General features: G+C 40.0%; 1 protein-coding gene across 6 annotated transcripts in view; it reads right to left on the reverse strand.

Moving 5' to 3' along the window:
* LOC119728605 (focal adhesion kinase 1-like) overlaps window positions 1-22,204 on the reverse strand; it is an 80,463-nt gene that overhangs the window by 6,210 nt on the left and 52,049 nt on the right. For all 6 annotated transcript variants that reach the window (XM_038200901.1, XM_038200902.1, XM_038200903.1 and 3 more), the window contains 12 exons: window positions 17,909-17,948; window positions 11,924-11,994; window positions 10,802-10,956; window positions 9,377-9,461; window positions 8,811-8,911; window positions 8,006-8,121; window positions 7,174-7,274; window positions 5,419-5,508; window positions 4,817-5,021; window positions 3,852-3,969; window positions 2,717-2,893; window positions 777-923 (listed from right to left, as the gene is read on the reverse strand). In XM_038200901.1, the coding sequence (XP_038056829.1) occupies window positions 777-923; window positions 2,717-2,893; window positions 3,852-3,969; window positions 4,817-5,021; window positions 5,419-5,508; window positions 7,174-7,274; window positions 8,006-8,121; window positions 8,811-8,911; window positions 9,377-9,461; window positions 10,802-10,956; window positions 11,924-11,994; window positions 17,909-17,948 (1,406 nt within the window). The remainder of the gene's footprint in view (window positions 1-776; window positions 924-2,716; window positions 2,894-3,851; window positions 3,970-4,816; window positions 5,022-5,418; window positions 5,509-7,173; window positions 7,275-8,005; window positions 8,122-8,810; window positions 8,912-9,376; window positions 9,462-10,801; window positions 10,957-11,923; window positions 11,995-17,908; window positions 17,949-22,204) is intronic.

Below are 22,204 nucleotides of genomic sequence, written 5' to 3' on the forward strand. Positions count from 1 at the left end.
ATGCAATTTTTTACATGGTAGCAATTGGAGGATTTTGCAGGATTGAGGATGGTTCCTAGTCAAAAGGGCATAGGGGGTTTAGGGATAAAGAAATGCAAACTGCATTTTGCCAGAATGAACCAGAATGAATTACAAACCATAGATATGTTTTAATTTAGTTACAAGTTTTATTTGTTGTAATTAATTAGGAAAGTTTCTTATTAGCATTATACTGTGAAGATAATGAGCACTTAAGCAGCCCTTCCGAATTTCACCAAATGGCTGCCTCGGAATTATTTGGCTGTTTATTTTGGCTTGCAATTACATATGTGTCTATGGAAGCAGATGGAGTAGTGTCACGGTTCCCAGCACTTTTTGAAAACAAAATTCCCCGAGTTTTCCCTGATATTTCTCTGAGAAATAGCCAAAATTCCATGAGAAATATTTCACTCTAGCAAGGTTGCTGGGAAGTCAGGGGGTGGTTGCAGCACAGCAACTTAACTGATAAAATTCACACTGCATAAACACTAAACATGCTAAACAAGACGCACATACGCCAAACTGGCAAATACCTTTTTGTTCTAGGTCACTGCTGAATTCCCTGAGGTTTTCCCTGATTTTTGGTGTTTTTTCCCCAAATTCCCTGAGTTTTCCCCGACTGGAAAAATGGAAACTCATTTTTAAGGTTTTCCCTGATTTTCAGAGTGCCTGGGAACCGTGGTGTTACTGCTAGCCACAGCCAAGCGTACTGGACACGGCTTATCACAACCCTGACTGGCGCCCTGCTGTATACTGACCAGTACTTGTGCGCTGGTTGCCAGCCATTTGGAGTCAGCCTCACTGTCTAGCCGTTGCTGTCTCATCTTGTCTTCTATTCTCTGCATCTCGCTCAGCGCCATCTCTTCCTGACGTTCCTGATGCTCCCTCTCCATCTCTTGTCGTTCCTGGAAGTGAGAATACCATACCTTAATTGAGACCAGGGAACCGGGAAAGGGGGGGGGGGGTGAGAGTGGCAGATTGCAAACGGGATGGAGATTTGAAAAGCAAAATCGGGACGGTGATGGAAGCAAATCGGGATGGTGAAAACGGGACGAGAATTTTATACTGCAACTCAATATTTTCTATTGATTGCCCTCTTTCATGAGTGTAATTTTTTATGAGCACCTTTTTTTCACGAGTGCCCTTGTTTACCTCCTGCAAGTGTTGTGATATGTTGAAGAGCACCACCTATAATTGTCCGAAAGCATCGGAAGAAGGTGTCCAGGTGTCCAGGGAGAACAACAGGTTCTTTTTTTGTCCTCGAAATGTTGAAAGCGTGAGTTTGTGTGCTTAGTCTGGGATTATATTATAGGGACAAAGTGAAATACAATGCCTTGTCCTAGAGAGTTATGTAAAGTATGACTGTGTGTGCATGCGGTGTGTCCTCCCCTACGCAGTCATTTAAGGTGGCGTAGTAATGGCATGGCGGCTGAAAATGGACTGTTTTACAAACTATTTGAGATCATCGTGGAGCCTGTCGTTGCTGAAGTTACCTAAGTTGATACAAGAACAGAAATCGTACACAGGCAGCCGTTGTTAAGCTGGTCATCCTCTTCCGAGATGTAAAAATGACTTCAGACCTTACGCAGCTATGCCACGTTTTGTAAAATCTATCGCAAGTTTATTGTGTAAACCCTACAATATGAGGGAGAGGGGGCTAATCGTCCTTACTCACAGCAGAAGCTAAATTGCGAAGGACGCGGCTACAACGTGGTCCTGCTGAAGGCATGTAAAGCTGCCTTAGGCAGCAGCATTAAACCCATGTCTGACCACAGTGCACAGATGGATCGAAAGTGTTGATTTTTGCGGAGGGAGGAAAACCGGAGAACCCGGAGAAAAACCCTTGTGACACAGGAGAGAATCAATGAACAACACTACTCACATATGAACTAAGTCGGGAATCGAACCCGGGCCACAGCCGTGAGAGGGGAGCACTTTACGCACTGCGCAACCCATGCCACATATGGCATATACATTGTATGTCAGCACTGTTTCGTGCATTTGACTGTGGTCCATACAAGGAGTCAGACTTGTATGACTCGTGACTCGGACTCGGACTCGAGTCCGACTGGAGTCACATTTTAATGACTTGGACTCGGACTCGAGTCACTTTGACTTACGACTCGGACTCGGACTCAGGGCTACGGACTCGGACTCGAACTGACTTGTGACTCGACGGAAATTACCGCACTGCACACGCGCACATGATATACGTAAGTCGATCGTTTTCTTTACTGTGCAATACATGTACAGGGCGCTCGATGCGGTGCGTGTGTGGCCATGGCTGGTTACCGATATATTGATTAAAGAAATCAATGTACCGAAAATTGTACCCCGCCGTCCGCACGTAATACTGCATTGGTGCAAGATTGATAGGGTAAGGTACCAGACTTTTCTTGTCAGAGGTCCTGTCGTTCACACGTGTATTGCTGTCGCATCGCGATAACGTGATATGAATAGTCTGCTGATCTGCCCGTTTCGGTAACGTTACATGCAAGTTGCATGTAACTAAAATGTACGTTTTTCCAGAGGTGACTCGTGACTCGGACTTGGACTCGACCTTTGTGACTCGTGACTCGGACTCGACCTGGAAAACTTGGGACTCAGACTTGGACTCGAGAAATGCGACTCGGACTCGGACTTGGACTCGATGTTTCGTGACTCGAATACAAGTCTGCAAGGAGTCCGTAGTACTCACCTCATCTGGCGTAGCTCTGCTAGCCATCATAGCAGCCATCTCCTCTGGTGGTTTATGGCCCATGTACGGACCTTTGATTGTACTGGTGGCTGCGTAGTGATTGGCAGTAGCCTCATATATGGAGGTTGGTGGGTGACTGCTGGTCCCTGGGTAGGTTGGGAAGCCCGGTCTCGAAGGCTGTCACAACAAACAGCGAAAATACAGTCAGCAGATGGGTTTACTTCAAAGGATTCTAATGAAAATGTTCCGTCACTTTACTACACATTAAAGGGAATATACAACATTTGCTTTTGCTGTAATTTTCAGAAATGGATGGATTTGGGGGTTAGTATTTTATAGAAAATATTCTTACACTGACTTGTTTGATGTTTTGGGTTCGGAGATGCTGGAAAAACCAAGCAAAAAAATAATGTTCTTGCAGCCTGGTTCCCTGACCCCACTTAAGATGTAACAAAGCAACTAATATACGTCAGGAATTGTAAGGTCAGGGAATCAGTCTAGCTGGCTTGCATGGTGTGTTATTGATTGCAAAGAAAATGCGGAACTAAATATCATAATTTGGAGCAGTATCTGAAAAAAGCCAGTTGTTTACCATGCTGGTCGGCCGACCAGTGTTGGAAATTGATAAAAAATTGGTAAAAAAAAACAGCACACCAGGTGCCATTATTTTACAGGATGCTTTAAACTGTCATTCACTAACAATCCAGTAAGGTATTTCATACTAATTTGGTAGTTTTGCTTTTTGATGTTTGTAAATTGTTCCTTTTAACCCAGAGCCCAAGGCCCTCTTAGCTAGAAACCATCCTCAATCCATCAAAATCCTCCGATTGCCAACCATGTAAAAGTTGGATACACCCTCAATCCTCCAAAATCATCCGTTATTTCTTGAATTTGTTTAGTGGAGGGGTGACCATTGCCTCAATCCTTCAAAATCCTTTAACAATCACTGTTTAAACCTAACCTCCCCAACTCCATCAAAATCCCCCCCCTCCCCCCCAGTTTGGTAGATTTTAGGGGACTTGGTCCTGCAGGCCTGGTTTGACTAAATATTGATTGGAGTATGATGGACTTGGGCCTGGAGGCCTAAAGCAAAACGTGTACAGTTTTCTTGACGTTAGGCAGCAGTATTAGTTACCTTTGGCGGTGGTTCCTCAGTGTGTTCACTGACAGGGAAGCCCCAGGTGGATGCAACTCGTCGTCTCTCTTGCTTCATCAACGATTCCTGCTGCTCGACCTCCTCGTCTTGAATTTCACTACAGGGTCAACGGTCACAGATCAAAGGTCAAATACCAGGGGTGAGATTTAGGAGAAATAGACAATTCATGAAATAATTGGCAGAGGGCTTGGGGGCCGCTGAGGGCCCGGAGCAACATAGGGTCTATGGTATACGTTTGTATTTGCAAAAAGGTAGATCTTAACCAGTTCGGGCCGGATGACGTGTATACCCGCAAAGGTTTTGCGGTATTCGAAACGGATGACAGATAAACACACAGGGAGCGAGGCCTGAAATATCTGTCAGCGACCCGCTCGCAACGAGCGGAATATGAGTGTGCTGCCCGAGGGCTTCAACCCGCCTGGCTTGAGGTCAAGTGAAAAGTAATCCCACGCCTCGTTCCGTTCTTGTCAAAATAATCCCGGCGCCAACTGGTTAAGCAATTCGGGCGATTCATAATGCAGTGCGCCACCAAGAGTTTGCCATGGAGAATCCAATTTTTTTAAAAAGTTTACGGTTGACAAAACATGACCCATATGAATGAGTGTCAGTAGACAACTTGAGCTCCTTTTGGGGCATAGCGTTCTGCCGCCTTACAAAAAACACCATACTGATAAAAAGAAAAGAAAGGGGCAAACACATACTCAATCATACGCTTACGAAACTACTTATCAAAAAAAAAACCTATCAATTTCAAATGTCCCACGCTGCAAATTTGACGACCATCTCCCACAATGCACTGGGAAAAATGAACTCTCTGTGGCAGACTCTTGGTAGCACACTGCATTGTGAATCGCTTGAATTGTAAACAGAAAGTTACTTTGAGCTACTTGAGACTTATTCCTCATTTTGTTAGAGTGGTTCACAGTTTGCCTTTATGTACTCACTGTAGTCTCAACTTGAGGTCTTGAAATGTCGGTCTCTTAGACGGCTCATAAGACCAGCACAACGTCATGACACTGTACAGGGTAGGTGGACAGCCCGCAGGCATAGGCAATCGTTCGCCGTTCTCAATCCGGCCAATGACGTCGTTGTTCTTCACCCCTTGGAATGGCTTGACACCGTACATGAGAATCTCCCACATACATACCCCTGGGAAAAGGAACAGCAAAACGACAAGTTTATTTTTTGAAATGAAATCCAAAAACATCAAATCACATAAAGACATTTTCCTAAAATTAGTGCTAGCACTATTTATCTCCGTGAAGTACAGAATAATAATGTGGTGCTTATATAGTGCTTTATACCAAAGGTCTCAAAGCGCATCACAATTATTACCCCTGTTCATCAGGCCATGAGACCAGTTTTTGCAGCAGCTCGAGATCAGTGCATTCTTGTCTCTACCCTCACAGGTACCCATTTACACTCCTGGGTGGAGAGAGGCAATTGTAGTAAAGTGTCTTGCCCAAGAACACAAGCTTCATTCACACTCGCATTGACTTCATACAATGTCATATCACAGTCACTATTTGGAGGGAAAGCCACTCACCAAACATCCAGACATCGCTGGCCGATGTGAATCTCTTGAAGTTGATGGATTCCGGCGCCATCCACTTGATGGGTAGCTTGCCTTTGGAAGCTGGCAATAAAAAAAGGGGAAAGGACATCAATTTTTATGAATGAATAATCCAAAAATAACAGGAAAAACCATATACACAATGAGTGAGAAATCAAAATTCACAGACTTCGCAAAAACTTAATTTTTCCATGCTTGCCCCTCCCCGCCCTTGTTTTAAAATAAATATTTCAAACAGCACATGTGCATTAACCCTAACCCACTTCAATCCTCTAAAATCCTCATTGTGGTTTTGGAGGATTTTTAAGGATTGAGGATGAATGGTGTTTTGAGAAACACAAGGATTTTGAAGGATTGGTGGCAGGAACCAGTATACCAGTACAATAATGCTCCGCATGGGAATTCGAGCATGTATAAAGGCGGTATAGAGTACCCAAATGTGACGTCCGCTGTCATTGTTCTGGTTCACTCTGGTTCGCCTGCTGATGTCTTGAAACACTTAACCCTAACCCCTAGGCCCTTGTTGCTTACAACCATCCTCAATCCTCCAAAATCCTCCAAAATTTTGCAACTCCGCCTACATTTTTCAAAATTGTCAGACAGTCCTGCCTCAAAATGCATTCATCCTCAATCCTCCAAAATCCTCCTCATCCCAAAACTGTGCACTCGTGTTTAATTGAAGGATAACCAACGCCAAATCCTTCAAAATCATCAGACAGTCCTGCCTCAAAGTGCATTCATCCTCAATCCTCCAAAATCCTCTTGTGCTTCAATCACCATTCATCCTCAATCCTCCAAAATCCTCATGTGCTTCAATCACCATTCATCCTCAATCCTCCAGAATCCTCATTTGATTCAATCACCATTTATCCTCAATCCTCTAGAATCCTCCAAAACCGCCAGGAGGATTTTGGAAGAGTGAGGTGGGTTAGGGTTAAGCTGTGCACATGGAACAGAATAGGCGGCGCACTTCCGTACTCCATGTACATTGTAAGTACGAGTATTCTTTTGTGATAAGCCGGGATTGCGTGTTAAACTGTGATCCAAATGCTTATAATTACTTATTTTTCGGGTGTGGATCATTAACCCAATTAATTCAAACAAAATGAAGATGGCTGATAGAAAGAAAAGACTTCTATGAGGCATTCTGGCAACATGAGACGGAACTGGACACAGGCCGTATTGGAAAAAATGCAAGAAACTAAACAGGGGCAACTTTTTCCCTGATTTTCAGATTCATGGATATTTATAACATTCGACATGTCTACTATACATATTTAAAAGAAACAGACAAAAATTGTGGAATTAAAGTGTTTTTAAGAAAATCCAATTGGCAAACTTCATTTGCATGACTACAAAGTTGAAACATTAAAGGCCTTTTCCTCAGTATTTTACTTTTTGACTTGTCGATAAGAGCCATTTTTAAACAGCTATAACTTGTCAATGGAACATCCAATTGAAGTGCAACAAACAGTATTGTAAGGAGAATTTTATACTCTTTCCTAACACCTGCACACCCTCATTTCGACCTCTGCCCAGTTCTGTCTCATTTTGCAAGAACGCCACTTTGTGAAAATTGTATAAAGTGGACGAAATTGATTGCAGCAATACTTTTTCTTGATCTTAACCTTTGATGTAGTGTTTATTACAAGCCATTCAAAACATAGAAAATAAAAGAAACAAACAAAACAAACAAACAAAAACACATTCATGACAACAACCACTCACCTTTGTAGTATGAATGGTCATGCAGTAATCTGGACAGACCAAAATCTCCCAACTTGACATTATCTTTGGCAACAACTAATACATTCCTGGCAGCTATATCCCTATATAAACAAAATAACAATCAGATATTAACCAGCTTCAATTATATTTGTATAACTGGCTGTAAAAACAAATACTCGTGAAATTCCTAGTGCTGGCACGTTATTACTTATTTCCTTACATAGAATACTTTCAAACGCATCCTAACCAGACTGTTTGAACGAATGTGCGTGTCTTTTGGAAAATATTGATATCAGATGGAAAAGATTTCATATGAGCTCTCAATGTAACACAAACCAGCAAACACAACCTCAGTGCCGTGGCCTCATGGTTTGAAATTGGAATCATTTGCCCTTGAGCATTAAACTGAGGTCTTGCCATGATGACTGATAGCCAGGCAGATGATTCCAATCCCAACCGTAGCCCTTTTCACAACATGCAGGATTTTACACAGCTTACATAACACAGCACTGAATTTGATTAAGGCAAGGAACTTAGTTACAGTGTCCAAAAATGTGGTTTTGCTCAATTGACAATTGTGCAGTGATGCGTGACTGAAATTCGATGAAACTCATAGGGGTTAGGCCAAGGCTTAGGAGTATCTGCACAACCAAACATTTTCAAAATTGACCTCGTGATTTAGTAGTTATTTCAAAAATAGTCAGACGGACAGTTTTTGGGGACATACTGTATATATTTTTTATTACAAACAAAAATATGCAGATAGTTGTGAATTTTTTGTTTTTGAATCTTTTGACCATTATGACAAATACTGACCGTTGATATACCTTACCTGTGTACAAATTTCTTGCTCTCCAGATACGAGAGTGCAGTACTGAGTTGATAACAGTATAAGATGAGGTTGGACAGACACAGTTCAGAGAGATGTTCCTGGAGAAATGTTCGCATCTGATTGAAAAAAAAAATTACACATTAGCAGCATTTTAAAATTGGCGCCAGTACTTGAATTCAGCAACATCAACTAAAACGTGTTTGATATTTGCAGATATGGGGCTGAACTCTTTCATTCATTCATTCATTCATATTGGTTTATTTCAATCCATTATCGCAGTTAAAAACTGAATTGCAATGGATTTAACAAAATAATAAATTATTTAACACCAAATCAACAAATTATTTGACAACAATCACCATTACAATTTACACACACAAACAAAAAACCATTAAAACACGAACAATGACTTTTACAGTTCACGTGTGCAAAGCATACTGTTAAAAACATGTCCATTACAATTTACATATCGAAAAATTAAAATTATTATTATTGGTTATGCAATCTGATTAAGGTAGGAAGCGCACTGGTATAATAACGTTTTGTTCGGCAACGGATTTCAGGGATGGATGGTTTATTCCGCAGCATTCTAGTATGTTGAGGCGGAAAGAATTCACGAAAAAGATCAGTGTGTTTAAGGGTTTTGTTGAAAAAGGATAATGATATTTGATTACGTCTGTTTGCCAAAGAATCTAAGCTGAAATGCGATAAAGCTTGGGTGTATGACAAATACTCGACCCCAAGAATAATCTTCAAGGCACGTTTCTGTCATAGTATCTTTGACCGGAATGCTTGTTGAACGTACCTCTCCGAATGGTGCCAGCTCCATCACAATCCAGATAGGAGGCTCTGTACACACACCAATCAGCTTGATAATGTGAGGATGATCAAACTGCTTCATGATATCTGAACAAAGAAAAGGAAGATTTGTAAAAAGTTACAAAAACAGAAGTAACATCCAAACAAATAATCTCAATTAGAACAGAATGAAAACGGCATGTATACATTACTGGCCAGTACATTGTAAGAATGTGACATTTGCACATTCAAGCGTGGAAAAGCAATTCAAAATCCCTTCCGAAACTTTCCCGAACTTTAAACAGAACCCAAATTTGAAAAAAGGATCAACTAATCATGTGTGATGGCAGGTGGGTTCCAACTCCAATGGGAACATGGTGTTTGTGTTCTTGGGCAAGGCACTTTACTTCAATTGCATTTCTCCAACCAGGTGTATAAATGGGTGTCGGTGAGGGTAGAGACCAAATTGTGCTGATATCAAATTGCTGCTTAAAAACTTATCCCATGGCCTGACAGAGAGGGCTTTTAGTTTGTTCCTAAAAAAATTGTTCTTGTTTATTTCCTCATACTTACATGCTTCCTCAAGGAACTTTTCTCCAAGCGTTTCTGTACTCTCCACTTTACATGTTTTGATGGCAACTTCAATTGGGTTACCATCCTGAAAATAATTTGACACAATGTAGTGTTAACCATTAAAGGGAATGTACATCATTGGCTTTTGCTGTAATTTTCGGTAATGAACTATTCAAGGGGTTAGTATAATAAATCAAATATTGTTACACTGACATTTGTGAAGTTTTGTGTTCGAAAAGGTTAGAAAAACCAAGAAAAACAAAAATGTTCAAGAAGTCTGGTTCCCTGACACCACAAAAGATCAAATGGATCAATTTATAGATGATGGAAAATTGTAAGGCAAGGGAACCAGTCTAGCTGGCCTGCACCCGTTCATGAACATGAAACCAATAGCAAACAAAATTTGGACTGAAAAAATGGTAAATTTGGAGCAGTAGTTGAAAATAGTTAGGTTTTTCCAACGCTGGTCGGCCGACAACCGTTGGAAATGTATACAAAAATACAATTTTCTCGAAAATGACTTCACACCAGGTGCCATAATTTTACAAGATGCTTGAGATTGTCATTTACCAACATCCTAGTAAGGTATTTCGTAAAAACGTGGTAGTTTTATTTTTCGATGTTTGCAAATGTTGTATATTCCCTTTAAAGAACACAAACTTGTACAAGCATGACAAGTAAACATAGTTAAATTAACTCTAACTGTTACTAAATTTGATGAAATCCCACAGGTTTCCTAAATTGCATCACAACAAATAGCTCAATTTTGGATGGGAAAAGCAGATTTGGACCCCTTACGGTACAATCACACTGGTGTAAAACTCATTTTGACTTGTTGCCTGATTTTGGCTACATCACATGAATTTGAACAGTCCAATTTAACAATTACTGCTAATGTAGTACTATATGCAACAAATGGGCTAATAAAATTAGAAAGTAAGGTTGCAGGTCAATCACAGGTCAATCGCAGGTCAACCGCAAGTCAATCACAAGTCAATCACAAGTCAATCTCAAGTCAATCTCAAGTCAATCACAAGTCAATCTCAAGTCAATCACACGTCAATCTCAAGCAATCAAAAGTCAATCACAAGTCAATCTCAAGTCAATCACATGTCAATCCAAGTCAATCACACGTCAATCTCAAGTCAATCGCAAGTCAATCACGCGTCATTCGCAAGTCAACTGCAAGTCAACTGCAAGTCAATCGCAAGTCAATCTCAAGTCAATCTCAAGTCAATCTCAAGTCGATCTCAAGTCAATCTCAAGTCAATCTCAAGTCAATCACGAGTCATTCGCAAGTCAACTGCTAGTCAAAATCAAATCAAATCAAACTGCAAGTCAACCGCAAGTCAATCACAATTCCATCCCAAGTCAATCACAAGTCAATCTCAAGTCAATCACAAGTCAGGACGCATCCTCCCTCACCTCATCTTTAAAGGCACCTTTATGCACATCGCCAAACTGTCCCTCGCCTATGGTAGCGATTAAAGAGACCTGGTCCCGAGGAATCTCATAGTCTTTGGCGGCAGGTAAGGCATAGTCATCGTCTTCTATTATCTCTGCATAGTCATCCGATAGGGCTGGAGACCAGGGAAAAAAGAGTGGTTGGAACCAGTGACTGATATGCAATTCTTGCTAAAATGTGATTGTCCACCAGTTGCACAAGTCAATTTCGCCCCGCCTCATAAAAAAACTGATTTATTACACACAGGCATTCAAATACAAATGAAATTGGAATCATTTGAGTCAAGACTGAAATGATATTTTTACTGTCAGATTTTTTGTGTTTTGAATATGAGGAATAAGTCAACTATTTTTTTTCCTGAAATATTGGTGGTGATTTCTGTCTGGTTTCCTTTGCAAGTTTTCGTTCATTCATGGAGGTGGGAAAACGTCCATGTTTCATTGTATTTAATGGGTATTGATCAGAACGGTAAATGATCAGTGGTGGACAGCCAAATTTTGTGATCTTTTTATTAAAATAGACATAACTTGGGAATAGAGTAAGCAAATTACGTGAAAATTTAACAGTTACCAAACAACAACACGTTCTTTAATCCCCGTGTTATTTTTCTGAAATAGAGAGAGCCACATATTTTCAAAATTTTTTTTTTTCTAATTCAGTCACTTTCTTTTTGACTCACCCAGTAGTGAACTACTGTAGGTTAAGTTTCATAAAGTTGAAACCTGATTTTATATTTAGTTGGCATCAGGGACATGTGATCATTTAAAAACTGTTCTTAAAGTCTATTGATTCATGGCTTTCCTTTCTTTGTTTTAAACATGTCAGCTCATGGGGTTTCACATCGATGCACGCTTTAGAAATGTTTATTATCATCATTATTATGACTGTTAAACCTCGCAAGATGTGGCATGCAGTACTTCTATATCATCTGTGTATACTAATCAAAGTTTAAGTTCACCCCAAAAGGAGGTCTTCTGGACCAAAATTTGCCGGCCGTTTCCTGACACCTCACTATTTCGACCGAAAAGATCAACTCCTGTATATAAACTCCAATGAAAGAATGACTTTACATTGCCATTTACCTGACTGCGTTATGTGTTTCCTCCTGCTTGTACTGACTTTGACTTCAGTGTAGTTCTCCACAGTTTCTTGGCTGGAAAGACAAGCATAAAACAAGCACACTATTGAATGAGAGCATAAAAAACATGTCATCATTTCTTGTAAGGTATTCGGTCAGATTGAAGATAGAATCTCGTAAGCCGGCCTTAGGTGGACCTGTGATTTGTTGGCGCTGCTCCGGAACCGTCACCATCAAGCAGAACAATAATGCCCAGGTCACAAGTGGGGTGCTGTGGTCCAATGGTTACGGCGTTTGACTCGTGTGCCGTGGTACATGGGTTCGAATCCTGACCGTGGGAACATGGTGCTTGTGCTCTTGAGCAAGGCACTTTACCATTATTGCTTCGTCCTTCGGATGGGACTTAAAGCCGTAGGTCCCGTGTGTTGAGTAATGCACGTTAAAGAACCCAGTAACACTTATCGCTAAGAGAAGGGGTTTGCCCCGGTGTTTCTGGCAGTGGCTGCAATATGCGCCGCAGCACCTTGTAAACCCTTATAAGGTGCTACATAATGGGTCTCATATTTCTCATAAACTTTATTTACCTTTCTTTAATAATAGACATATCTCCAGCGCCTTGAGTACCTAATTGTTGGTAGATACGTGCGCTATATAAGACTCCGATATAATTATTATTATTAAACTGAGATATCATGTGATTCTCGTAAAACAAGCGGCATCGCAAATAATGGCAACCATTCTCATGTCACCCACGACCAGCGATCCATGACGATTCCACAGCATTAACAGTCCCATGGCTTCTTTAACAACGACACCAAGCCGAAAAGGAAAAATTGATCGCAAAAAGTAGTCAAGTGACCGCGCACGTTGCGGAAAATTTGCTATCGCACTCGCGATCTTTTATCCTGGGTTTTGAATAAATTGGATACACAAATGGAATGAACACGACTTTCGCTAACTTTTATTGCTAAAATTACCGTGCTATTTCCTTGATGAGTTTGTTCAACCTTGTTCAGGCCGAAGCAGAAATTTTTCGTAACTGTACACTTCCGATCTATCCGTAAAAGGGTCCATGAACGCTGTTCAATCTTAAAATGCAGTAAGAATACTGCACTGTGTTATTGCAAATGAATTCACAATCTTGTCACTGAAGAATAACACTTCCAAAACCCCAGCCGACAGTGGAAGGTACTCTACTTACCCCGACAATAACCCGCTCGGCTCCCTTTCTAATGTTGCAAGTTTTTCCTCCTGACCTGACAAATTCACATCGAATTCCACTACGTCTACCATGATCCAGTCCATGTCCTCAAACACGCAGCTCAAATCCACATCAAAGATATCCACCACGACCCAAGCCATATCGCTTCCGAAAAAAAGTACACGGCAAAGCGGACGAAACACACCACAAGGATTTTTCTCCAAAGGACGTTATGTTGACTCAGGTTTTTGACATGAATACACAAACACAGCAGGGTTTCGGGGATACACAGGATTAAATGACTAGTTTGTATTCCAGAGATATTTTGAAAGCAATTTTTTCGACACACAGTGGTAGTTCCTGCCAGGAAAACCCAGTATTTGGTGACCGGTATTCAGTGACTACAATCTTTGTCACCACCCGTTGGCCTTCAAACTAAACTCGTCCGTGATTCAGAAGGTAGGATGTCACACCTTGCTTCAAAGGGGCTTTCCCAAGGGGTGTCAGACTAGAGGGGACATGACTTATGGCAAATGGGCCAGGGTTTTTTTGGAAATGGATTCTGTATGACTCACAAGATTTCTGAGCCCCAGTGGGCAAGTTATGACAGCACTGACCACAGGCATATTTGAGGTCAAAACCCAAATGGACAATATCAGTTCTATGTATTACGTCATCATTGTGTGTCAGTTGTGTACAACCCTAATGGTGCACCCATATACCGTATGCAGGAGTGAGATGGGAGGAAATGAAAAAACCACCAAAACGTTGCTTTTAGTGCAGTTCCTTGATGGAGTGAATTGTTTCTGTTGAAACTCAAATGCAAAGCAGATGTCGTGTATCCATTTTTCCTTCTATTCTTTCAGAAAACATTGGCAATTTGTTTTTATGGTACTAGCAGAGGACGCAAAGGGAATAACATGTGTTTTTTTTTCTTTTGCTCTTAGCATCCAACCAAATGGTTTTGTCTTGCGCATATTCTTACTGCTTAATGCAAGAATCTTTGTTGCAGACTTCTATGCCAGTCAGATAGTAAAGTACGTATTGCCTGACGAAGATCCCTATTCCTCAGGTAGTAAATCATAACATTCAGCCAGCCATTGCACAGCAGCAGAACATTCATGAACATGCCTGCCAGGTACAGCGTCTGTGTGTTTTGTGGTATCAGCAACCTGATTACTGTAGGAATCCAGGTGATGATTAATGTCCCTGTTATGATGATGATGGTGGTGGTTGATCTAGTGTTTATTCTCTGCCCACCTTGACCATTGCCTGCTTGGTTTTCAGCAGCAATGCGTCTGGCTTGATTGCGAGCTATCCGGGCGATGCATGCATACAGGATGAATATTGATAGAATTGTAATAACCAGAAGTGTAAAAAATAGATATAGTCTCCAGTCAAAATGGCCAATGCAAAATGGCCAATAAGGTGAGACAATACGACTCCCATCAATCCCAAATACCAAAATGCAGAGAATGCTCATTGTAGCCCATGTGCTAAACACAATTATCTTTGATCTGAACACAGTCATGATTGAAGGGTATTGCAGAGCATGTGAAATGGCAATATAACGATCCACAGTCAGAATTAAAAGAGAAATAATGCCCAGTCCATTAAATAAGTAAATAGTCACACCATACACCACACAGAGAAAATCCCCCAGCAACCATGATCCAGCAAACAATTCTGTTAAAGGAAGGATCCCGCATAAACTGTTGCACAGATCAGACAGGGTGAGAGAAGCCATGAATATTTTGGTTGTTGGCTGGATGCTGGTGACACGACGTAAGGTGACAAGCATCAGTGGATTCAGTAAGATGCACAGAAAGATTGCAAGTACTGCCAAAACCTTTATCAAAATCAACACAGTTGCTGATGCGAGTTCCTTCTCAACATTTTCTTCTGTTGAGTTTGAAGTGACAATTATTCCTTCATAAGATGACTGTGTAGTTTCCATGATGACCAAAAACAAGAGATGATTTGCTCTGAAGATAAGCGTGCAATATTTTGTGCGAAACACACACACAAAAGTGCTAGTGAACTGTAGAATTTGTCATTAAATACCAACTCGTGTTAAGGTGATCTCATCGCTCGTCTTTAAGTAGAACAAATTCTCTTCCAGGATTCAGCAAAGTCTCAGGCTATGACACATGTTGGCCACACTGTTTGCTAATTGTCCAACTGCTATAGTTTTTTCAATTAAAAGCTGTAGCAAAACTGCTGACAAAAATATTACATGTATGTGCTGAATCTGCCGAACATCTGTTGGCTATTAATGTAGCTGTTTACAAATTGCCGTCTCGGGCCCCTTGTGCTGCTTGTCATTCTGAGCAGGTTACATAAAGTACTCAAGCATCTTTGTTTTCAGGAGTGGGTCCTGCTTGAATGAAGTGTAATGTTTCCGCACAGTGTAGACACCAGTTATCAATTGTGCCTTTTATTCATGCAAACACAATTCACTTTCTGCGCCAGACACGTAGGAGTGAGGTACAGTATCAACTTTGTCTCCAAGCAATTTGTCTCCAAACAGATTTGATAAGGAGATGCTCATGACGGTCCTAACATCTTTCTTTCCTTTTTTGATTTACCTCCGTCAAATGACCAATGTTTCTTTAAGCCTCGGTGAAAAGATCCAGGGTTATTTGATGGAGTTGTTCCTGTCTTATTCCCAGTGATGGCACACGCTGATGTTTACTATAGCAATTAGTTTATAAATGTTTGACCTGTCAATGCAGTCACAATGCAAGAACAGTGACGATGAGAGGTTTACTCTATCTCCAATTGTTGAACCATTAGGCGATGAAATAAAAGTGTCATCCATTTAAACAATCGTGACAAAAGCTCCAGGGCTTCACTTGAAGAGTGACACATTTTTAAATTAATTTACCATGCATTTTGAGAGAACCTATGCACAATCTTGTGGGTGTCATATCTGAATTCTGTTGCTAATGCACATAAAACCACTTTTTAAACTACTTTCAACAAGCATGCAACTTTTTCTCAGATCATCTGATTGAATTGTTTTGCACTTCACTCATATGTCATTAGAAATTGAAAAACACTTTATAAAATCTGGTTAAGCTTGGCATTTCCTCTTGTTTTGTTTTTGAACAACGCATTTATTGAATGTTTGTTATCATTTGGACGATACCAAAAGAAAAGAGGGCCCCAGAGCATCATAGGGTATATGGTATAGGCTGGTATTTGTCTAAAGGCACCACTTAAAATAGATATTTCTTATGTTCTATATAAATCTCTATGTACAGAGACCTTGATGGTAAATCTCACAAATTTTAGATTTCAAATTTAAAAATCCTGAAATCAGGAAAACCCTGGAAAGAATGTTGCAACCTGACGCCACTTTCTTCTTCATATATCATCTCAATGAAGGTCAGTCATTGCAAAAATGTTGAAAAGACATGAATCTGGGACTGAGAAACATTTCCAATTTTGTTTGCAAACAAGTTCAACAAAGAATTATAATCGTGAAGTAAAAACAACAAATTCAGCCAGAAACACAATTAAATGCCCACGATAAAAATGACACAAAAAAGGGCCCCCCAAAAAAATACAATTCAATGAAAAAAAAACTTGAACGAAAAAGCATTTAACTCGATTGTTTTCCTCCAAATAATAGACCTACGACATAGCGACATCACAATTTGTTTACAAGTGCTCTTTCCTATGGGAGCCAGGTGGGGACGATTGAATGAATCACACATGTAAACAAAGCATGACGTCATTATGTATTAGGTCTGTTGCAGTGTTATTCTGTGCTATATTAGACCCAATACGTCACTAATGCACAGTTGTACAGAACTACATGTATGAAAGGGTGTGGAAAACAATGCATTGGTTGGTGATTGACAGCATCCTGCATGAGCAGTGTTGTGATATGACTGGCCCAATTTCCTCTTTACATAGATATGCAGGCAATGGCTACTTCCATGACAACTCAACATTCAGATGGGAAAAGCGAACGTCAGGGAAATCAAGGCATTATGACCCATTAATACACCACAGGATGTGACCTGTATCAACCACTCGGGGCTGCATCTCGGAAGCCACACTCAAGTGATAGGTCTTTGTAATATAAATTGTTTCTATAATAGTGCATTGCACGGGATAAATGCACAGGTAGGGCTGCACACATGTTGAAAAGTCTGCTATGGGCAAATTTCATGTACTTAAAAAAAATAATAATAATCTTCCTCAATCCTCAAAAGTCCTCTGGGTGATTTTGGAGGATTGAGGGCACATGGACATGCAGTATCGGTTCATTTTGGAGGATTGAGGCTGAATGGTGTTCAAAGAAGAGGAGGATTTTGAGAGACAAGGCTGTTGGAGGATTTTGAAGGATTGAGGCAGTGGGTATCCTTCATTTGAACATACAGAGGATGATTTGGAAGGATTGAGGATGGTTCCTAGCAAAAAGGGCCCAGTGGGTTAGGGTTAGAACTTTAAAACAGTGGTTGTGCTTAAAATGTTGTAACTTAAAAAGTACATGAGTGATTTGAATGATTCTTGTACTAAAAGAACGCTTATAAATTGGGCTTCCATATCCTAGATTTTGAAAATTTTACATGCAGAACTTCAAGAAAATGGTCCTGCCATTTGGGTTTCCTTAATTGACTCACCCCGTAACACGCACCTTGAGTACCTATACTCCGTTGCGTTAATGCCTGAATATAGTTTCTGCAACGTAGCCATACAGATACAGAAACGCTTAGCAGGTATATGAAGTTCCCCTTTATGTTTAGAATAAGTAAATTTCTGACCATGACTTACTCATTTTCTGGCGGTAATGAAGGAAGTGCCCTGTCGCCTTCTGCAATGTAAGGGGAGAAAAGGTTTGAAGGAATAAGAATTCTGCAACAGTAAGGATATATACACATGCATGTACACACAGACAAAAATACATTTTTGTAATACAAAATTTACCGGTACATAATTGACGAAGTGATGTAAGTTTGGGCTTACAAGACATAAGTTTTTGCTTGGAGCTTACAGTACACTTTTGCTTACAATACGAGTCAAATAGTAAGTTTTAAACTTGCAAGACACATGCAAGTGCATTGAGTGTCATTTCAAATCAGGGAAGTAGATTTTTGCCACTGATCATGCTTTGTCAACAAATGATCAGTCACAGAAGCAGTGCATGCTGGGAGATTTAGACACATGCCCAAAAACCAGACCTTTGTTCTCTGCATGCACACCATGGCCAAATATAACACACCTTAAAAGTACACCATCCCATTTAACTTACATGTAAGTTTCAAACTTCAAATTGCTATTTACAATGGTATTTTGGTGTCTTTTTGGTTTTCATACCAATGCAAATTTGCATATTCATGAGCAAAACTGTGATGTCATTCAAGGCAGAAACTTTAGAGTTACACAACTGCTTCAGCACCAAAAGTTGACAGATTGTCAAATGTTTTGTTTGCTGCAGTAATTTTTAGATTTTGGGTGACTCATTTTGTGTCAGAACATGACAGTCAAGTCAATGAGCAAGCTTCATGCACAAATGTTGCCAATGAGCATGTCAAGGGTCATGACTTGAACAGAAAACCCTTAAACTCAAGATTGTGTACTTTAAATGACATCACAGCAACAGCGCCCTCACTTGTCAAGAAAAGTATGGAACATCTTAAACAGTTAAAAAAGTGCACATTACAAAAAGTTTCATCCCATATTATGTCTTATAATATTCATACATTTCAAAGGAATGGAAATTTACATATTTTCCATTTTTTATTTTAAAGTGAACCACAAAGGGAAACTAACTGATGAATTGTGACAATTTTTTAAAAAGTTGAAGAAAAAAAATTGACTGGAGGGGGTTTGAACCTGTGACCTCCGGATTGCCATCCGGTGCTCTACCAACTGAGGTATCCAGCCCTATGTTGGCGGTTCCCCAATTTGTCAATATCTTTATTCAAGGGGCGCTAGTCAGCCCAAACTATAGTTGGGACTTTCCAAACTACAGTTGGGGCCACTGCTTTGGTTGGAGCGTAACAAAGTCACACGTGATACGTAGTAGTACTACCATCAAGATGTAAACAGTTACTGGCTTGTATAGTACAAGTACTCCATGTGATAATAAACATGGGTCAGTAATAAATAGTTGAAGTTAAGTTTGGTTGGGATGACGGTACATCTGTTGGGTGTGAAGGGATATGATGTATACAAAGTACTCGCTACCATGTATGTGTGCACAAGTGAGAGCTACATGAGTGATTATATAACTGACATACAGATCCTTGTCATTTGATTGGTGGAACTCACATCACGTGACATTCGTTATTGCTCCCATTCACACTGCGGCTCAAAAAGTCCCATACGCCCATGGGGAATGGGAAATACTATCGAACAGTTAGGATCATTCTTGTTCCATGACGCGGTATTTGTGTGCAAATGCATGCTGGTGTGTGCGTTTAGCGTTGCGCGTATTGTTCCAAAGAGCCAGCGCTACAGCGTTGGGTTCAAACATTTTCGTGAAGGGGTGGTTTGGAAGAGAGAAATACATTTTCCTCCAGTTTTTATTGAAATAAAAGTTCAAATATATCAAATGACAAGGATCTATATGTCAGTTATATAAAACAAATATTGAGTGGCTTTAAATTGTGAAATGGGAGGAATATTATCGCTCGGTAAAATCTGGACTTTTCCAGTTCACTCGGCTTCGCCTCGTGAAATGGAAAAGTCCTCCCATTCCACGTTGAGCCACTCAATATTTGTATACTGTCATATTAAGTGTCTGTCTGTTAAACGTCTGTCACTAGCCAATGTGGCGAATCAGGCCGTCGTTTATCTCCGGTTTCCTTGGCATGAAACGACTGAGAATATTTCTACTCCCCCTGGATGGGATGCTAGTCCATCGCAGGTTACTCCCCCTCTAATGCCGGAAAATGTCACCCAAAAATCACAGGATTAAAGGAAATATAAAAAATTAACAAACATCCAAAAACAAAACTACCACATTATTATGAAATAAAAAATAAAAACATCATTGGAAAAACACTGATTTTTTTTCAAATACTGCCCCCAGTTTACCAAATTTAGTTAGTCCACATTTTGTTTGCATTCGGTAACACATCCATGAATGGGTGCAAGCCAGCTAGTCTGGTTCCCTGACCTGACAATTCTCTGACATCTATAAACTGCTCTGTTGCTTCAGAAGTAGGCAATATATCAACTAGTAAGCAACCGGGAAGTAATGTGATTATGACTTAAAAGATACAGTAACATTTTTACTTAAAAGTGCAGACAAGATGATGGTTTATATGAGTAAATGCAATCACTTAGCTTGAATACAATATGACTACAACAATTTTGATTTTAAGATTCTTCAAAGACTGTCTTAGCAACTATTAAACTCAGAATGGACTTAAAAAAAAATCAAGTCAATCACAGCAAATCAGTGGAAAAGACTCTGAACCAAGCTTCAATGGAACTGATGAAATTTTAAACTCTAGGAAAATATCAAAACTGACAACAAACCAAAAAACCTCACAACTCTTCATAGCTTCAGAATGCTTTTCTGCATGTACACTTCTTTTGAAGTTGTTACTCAACTTGTTAGACCATAAAAATGTAACAATTCTCCAAACCAGTGCATTTACAGCCGTGCATAAATTTAAGGCCAATTATACTTGAAATCCTACACATTGCTCCAGGATGTCACTGGCTCTGCCTCAACATATTGACAGTGATTGGTGGAGGACTTTGCAAGATTGAGGCAGTGGTTGCTCCTTCAAAGACCATGTTTAAGAAGTAACAGAGGATTTTGCAGGATTGAGGCTGTATGCAATTTTTTACTTGGAGGCAGTTGGAGGATTTTGCAGGATTGAGGTTGCATCCTAGCAAAAATGCCTAGGGAGTTTGTTAGAGTTAATGGATCTTCAATTAGTTTGTTACATCATGCATCCACTGAAGTTGTCAGATGTGTTTAGTAATTTGCAAGCATGAATTAGTGGTATTCTAGCAGTTTAACAAGCAACTGAGCAACAACAACTTAATTAGAAGAACACGCTTAAGATCTAACACGTACTGCCAATATATACATGAAGTAATACATTACCTCTACATGTGGTTTACAATATCATTTAGTAATGAATACATTGTCATCATTGGTAAATGGAAATTAGACCGTACCCCGCGATTGTATTTAAAGGTACAGTCCATCATTTGTAATTTGTGCATTTTGTTCGTTTGAAGCAACATAAGTGTTAAAAATCTAAAGAAGGGTGCTGAACAACTAACCTGATGAAGTTTCAGCTCAGCTTCAGCTGTATATTTCGAGAAAAACAACATTCTAGGAACTCGATTTCAAATCAAAAGTTGCTGAATCATGTTTTGAATTGGGCCTGAATTCAGCGTCTGAGACACGTTCTCACTGAGCCGATTGCAGCTACGCGATGTTGCACAACGAACTGACAAATTATAGCAACCGCGCGCATGTACATCGTGTCAACGCTTGCGCGCGCTTTACTGAATAACAAAACCGAACTACTAATGGAAATTTCCAACGGTGTGTCTTTAGACGCACCGCTGGAAAGGCCTTTCGTTGATTTCTTTGAACTAACAGCTTGCCAGAAAGAATAATTTCACAGGGAGTTTAGTCCCCTTACTATCTTTCAACCAAGTATGTTTTTCAACAATAATTATGTTAGTTACTTTCTGGATAGCTGCAAATGATGGACTGTAGCTTTAAGCTGAAGTGACCAGAAGCGAATTTGATATCATCTTTAACTAATATCTCTTTTCCAAAGTTCCTCCACAGCTTCTTTTCCTCCAGCTGTATCTGTTCAGTTTATCAATAATCGTGATCACTTTTTAATGCCAATGCTTTGAATCGGCACAAAAATGATGATTGTTAGTTGAATAAATCACACAAAATACACACCAATATCAACAGTCGAAATTTTGTACAGATATTAATACAAAATACACAAACAAGCAACCAACAGATTTCTGGCCAAGGAACTCTAATTAATCTGTGGCCAGCAAACAAGGCTGCAATACTAAATAAAAAAAAGTGTGCAGAAATGGAAGTGAGGTTGACTACTCATGATTCCATGG

This window comes from Patiria miniata, unplaced genomic scaffold (assembly GCF_015706575.1).
Source record: "Patiria miniata isolate m_02_andy unplaced genomic scaffold, ASM1570657v1 HiC_scaffold_20, whole genome shotgun sequence".
In the NCBI taxonomy this organism is placed as follows: domain Eukaryota; kingdom Metazoa; phylum Echinodermata; class Asteroidea; order Valvatida; family Asterinidae; genus Patiria; species Patiria miniata.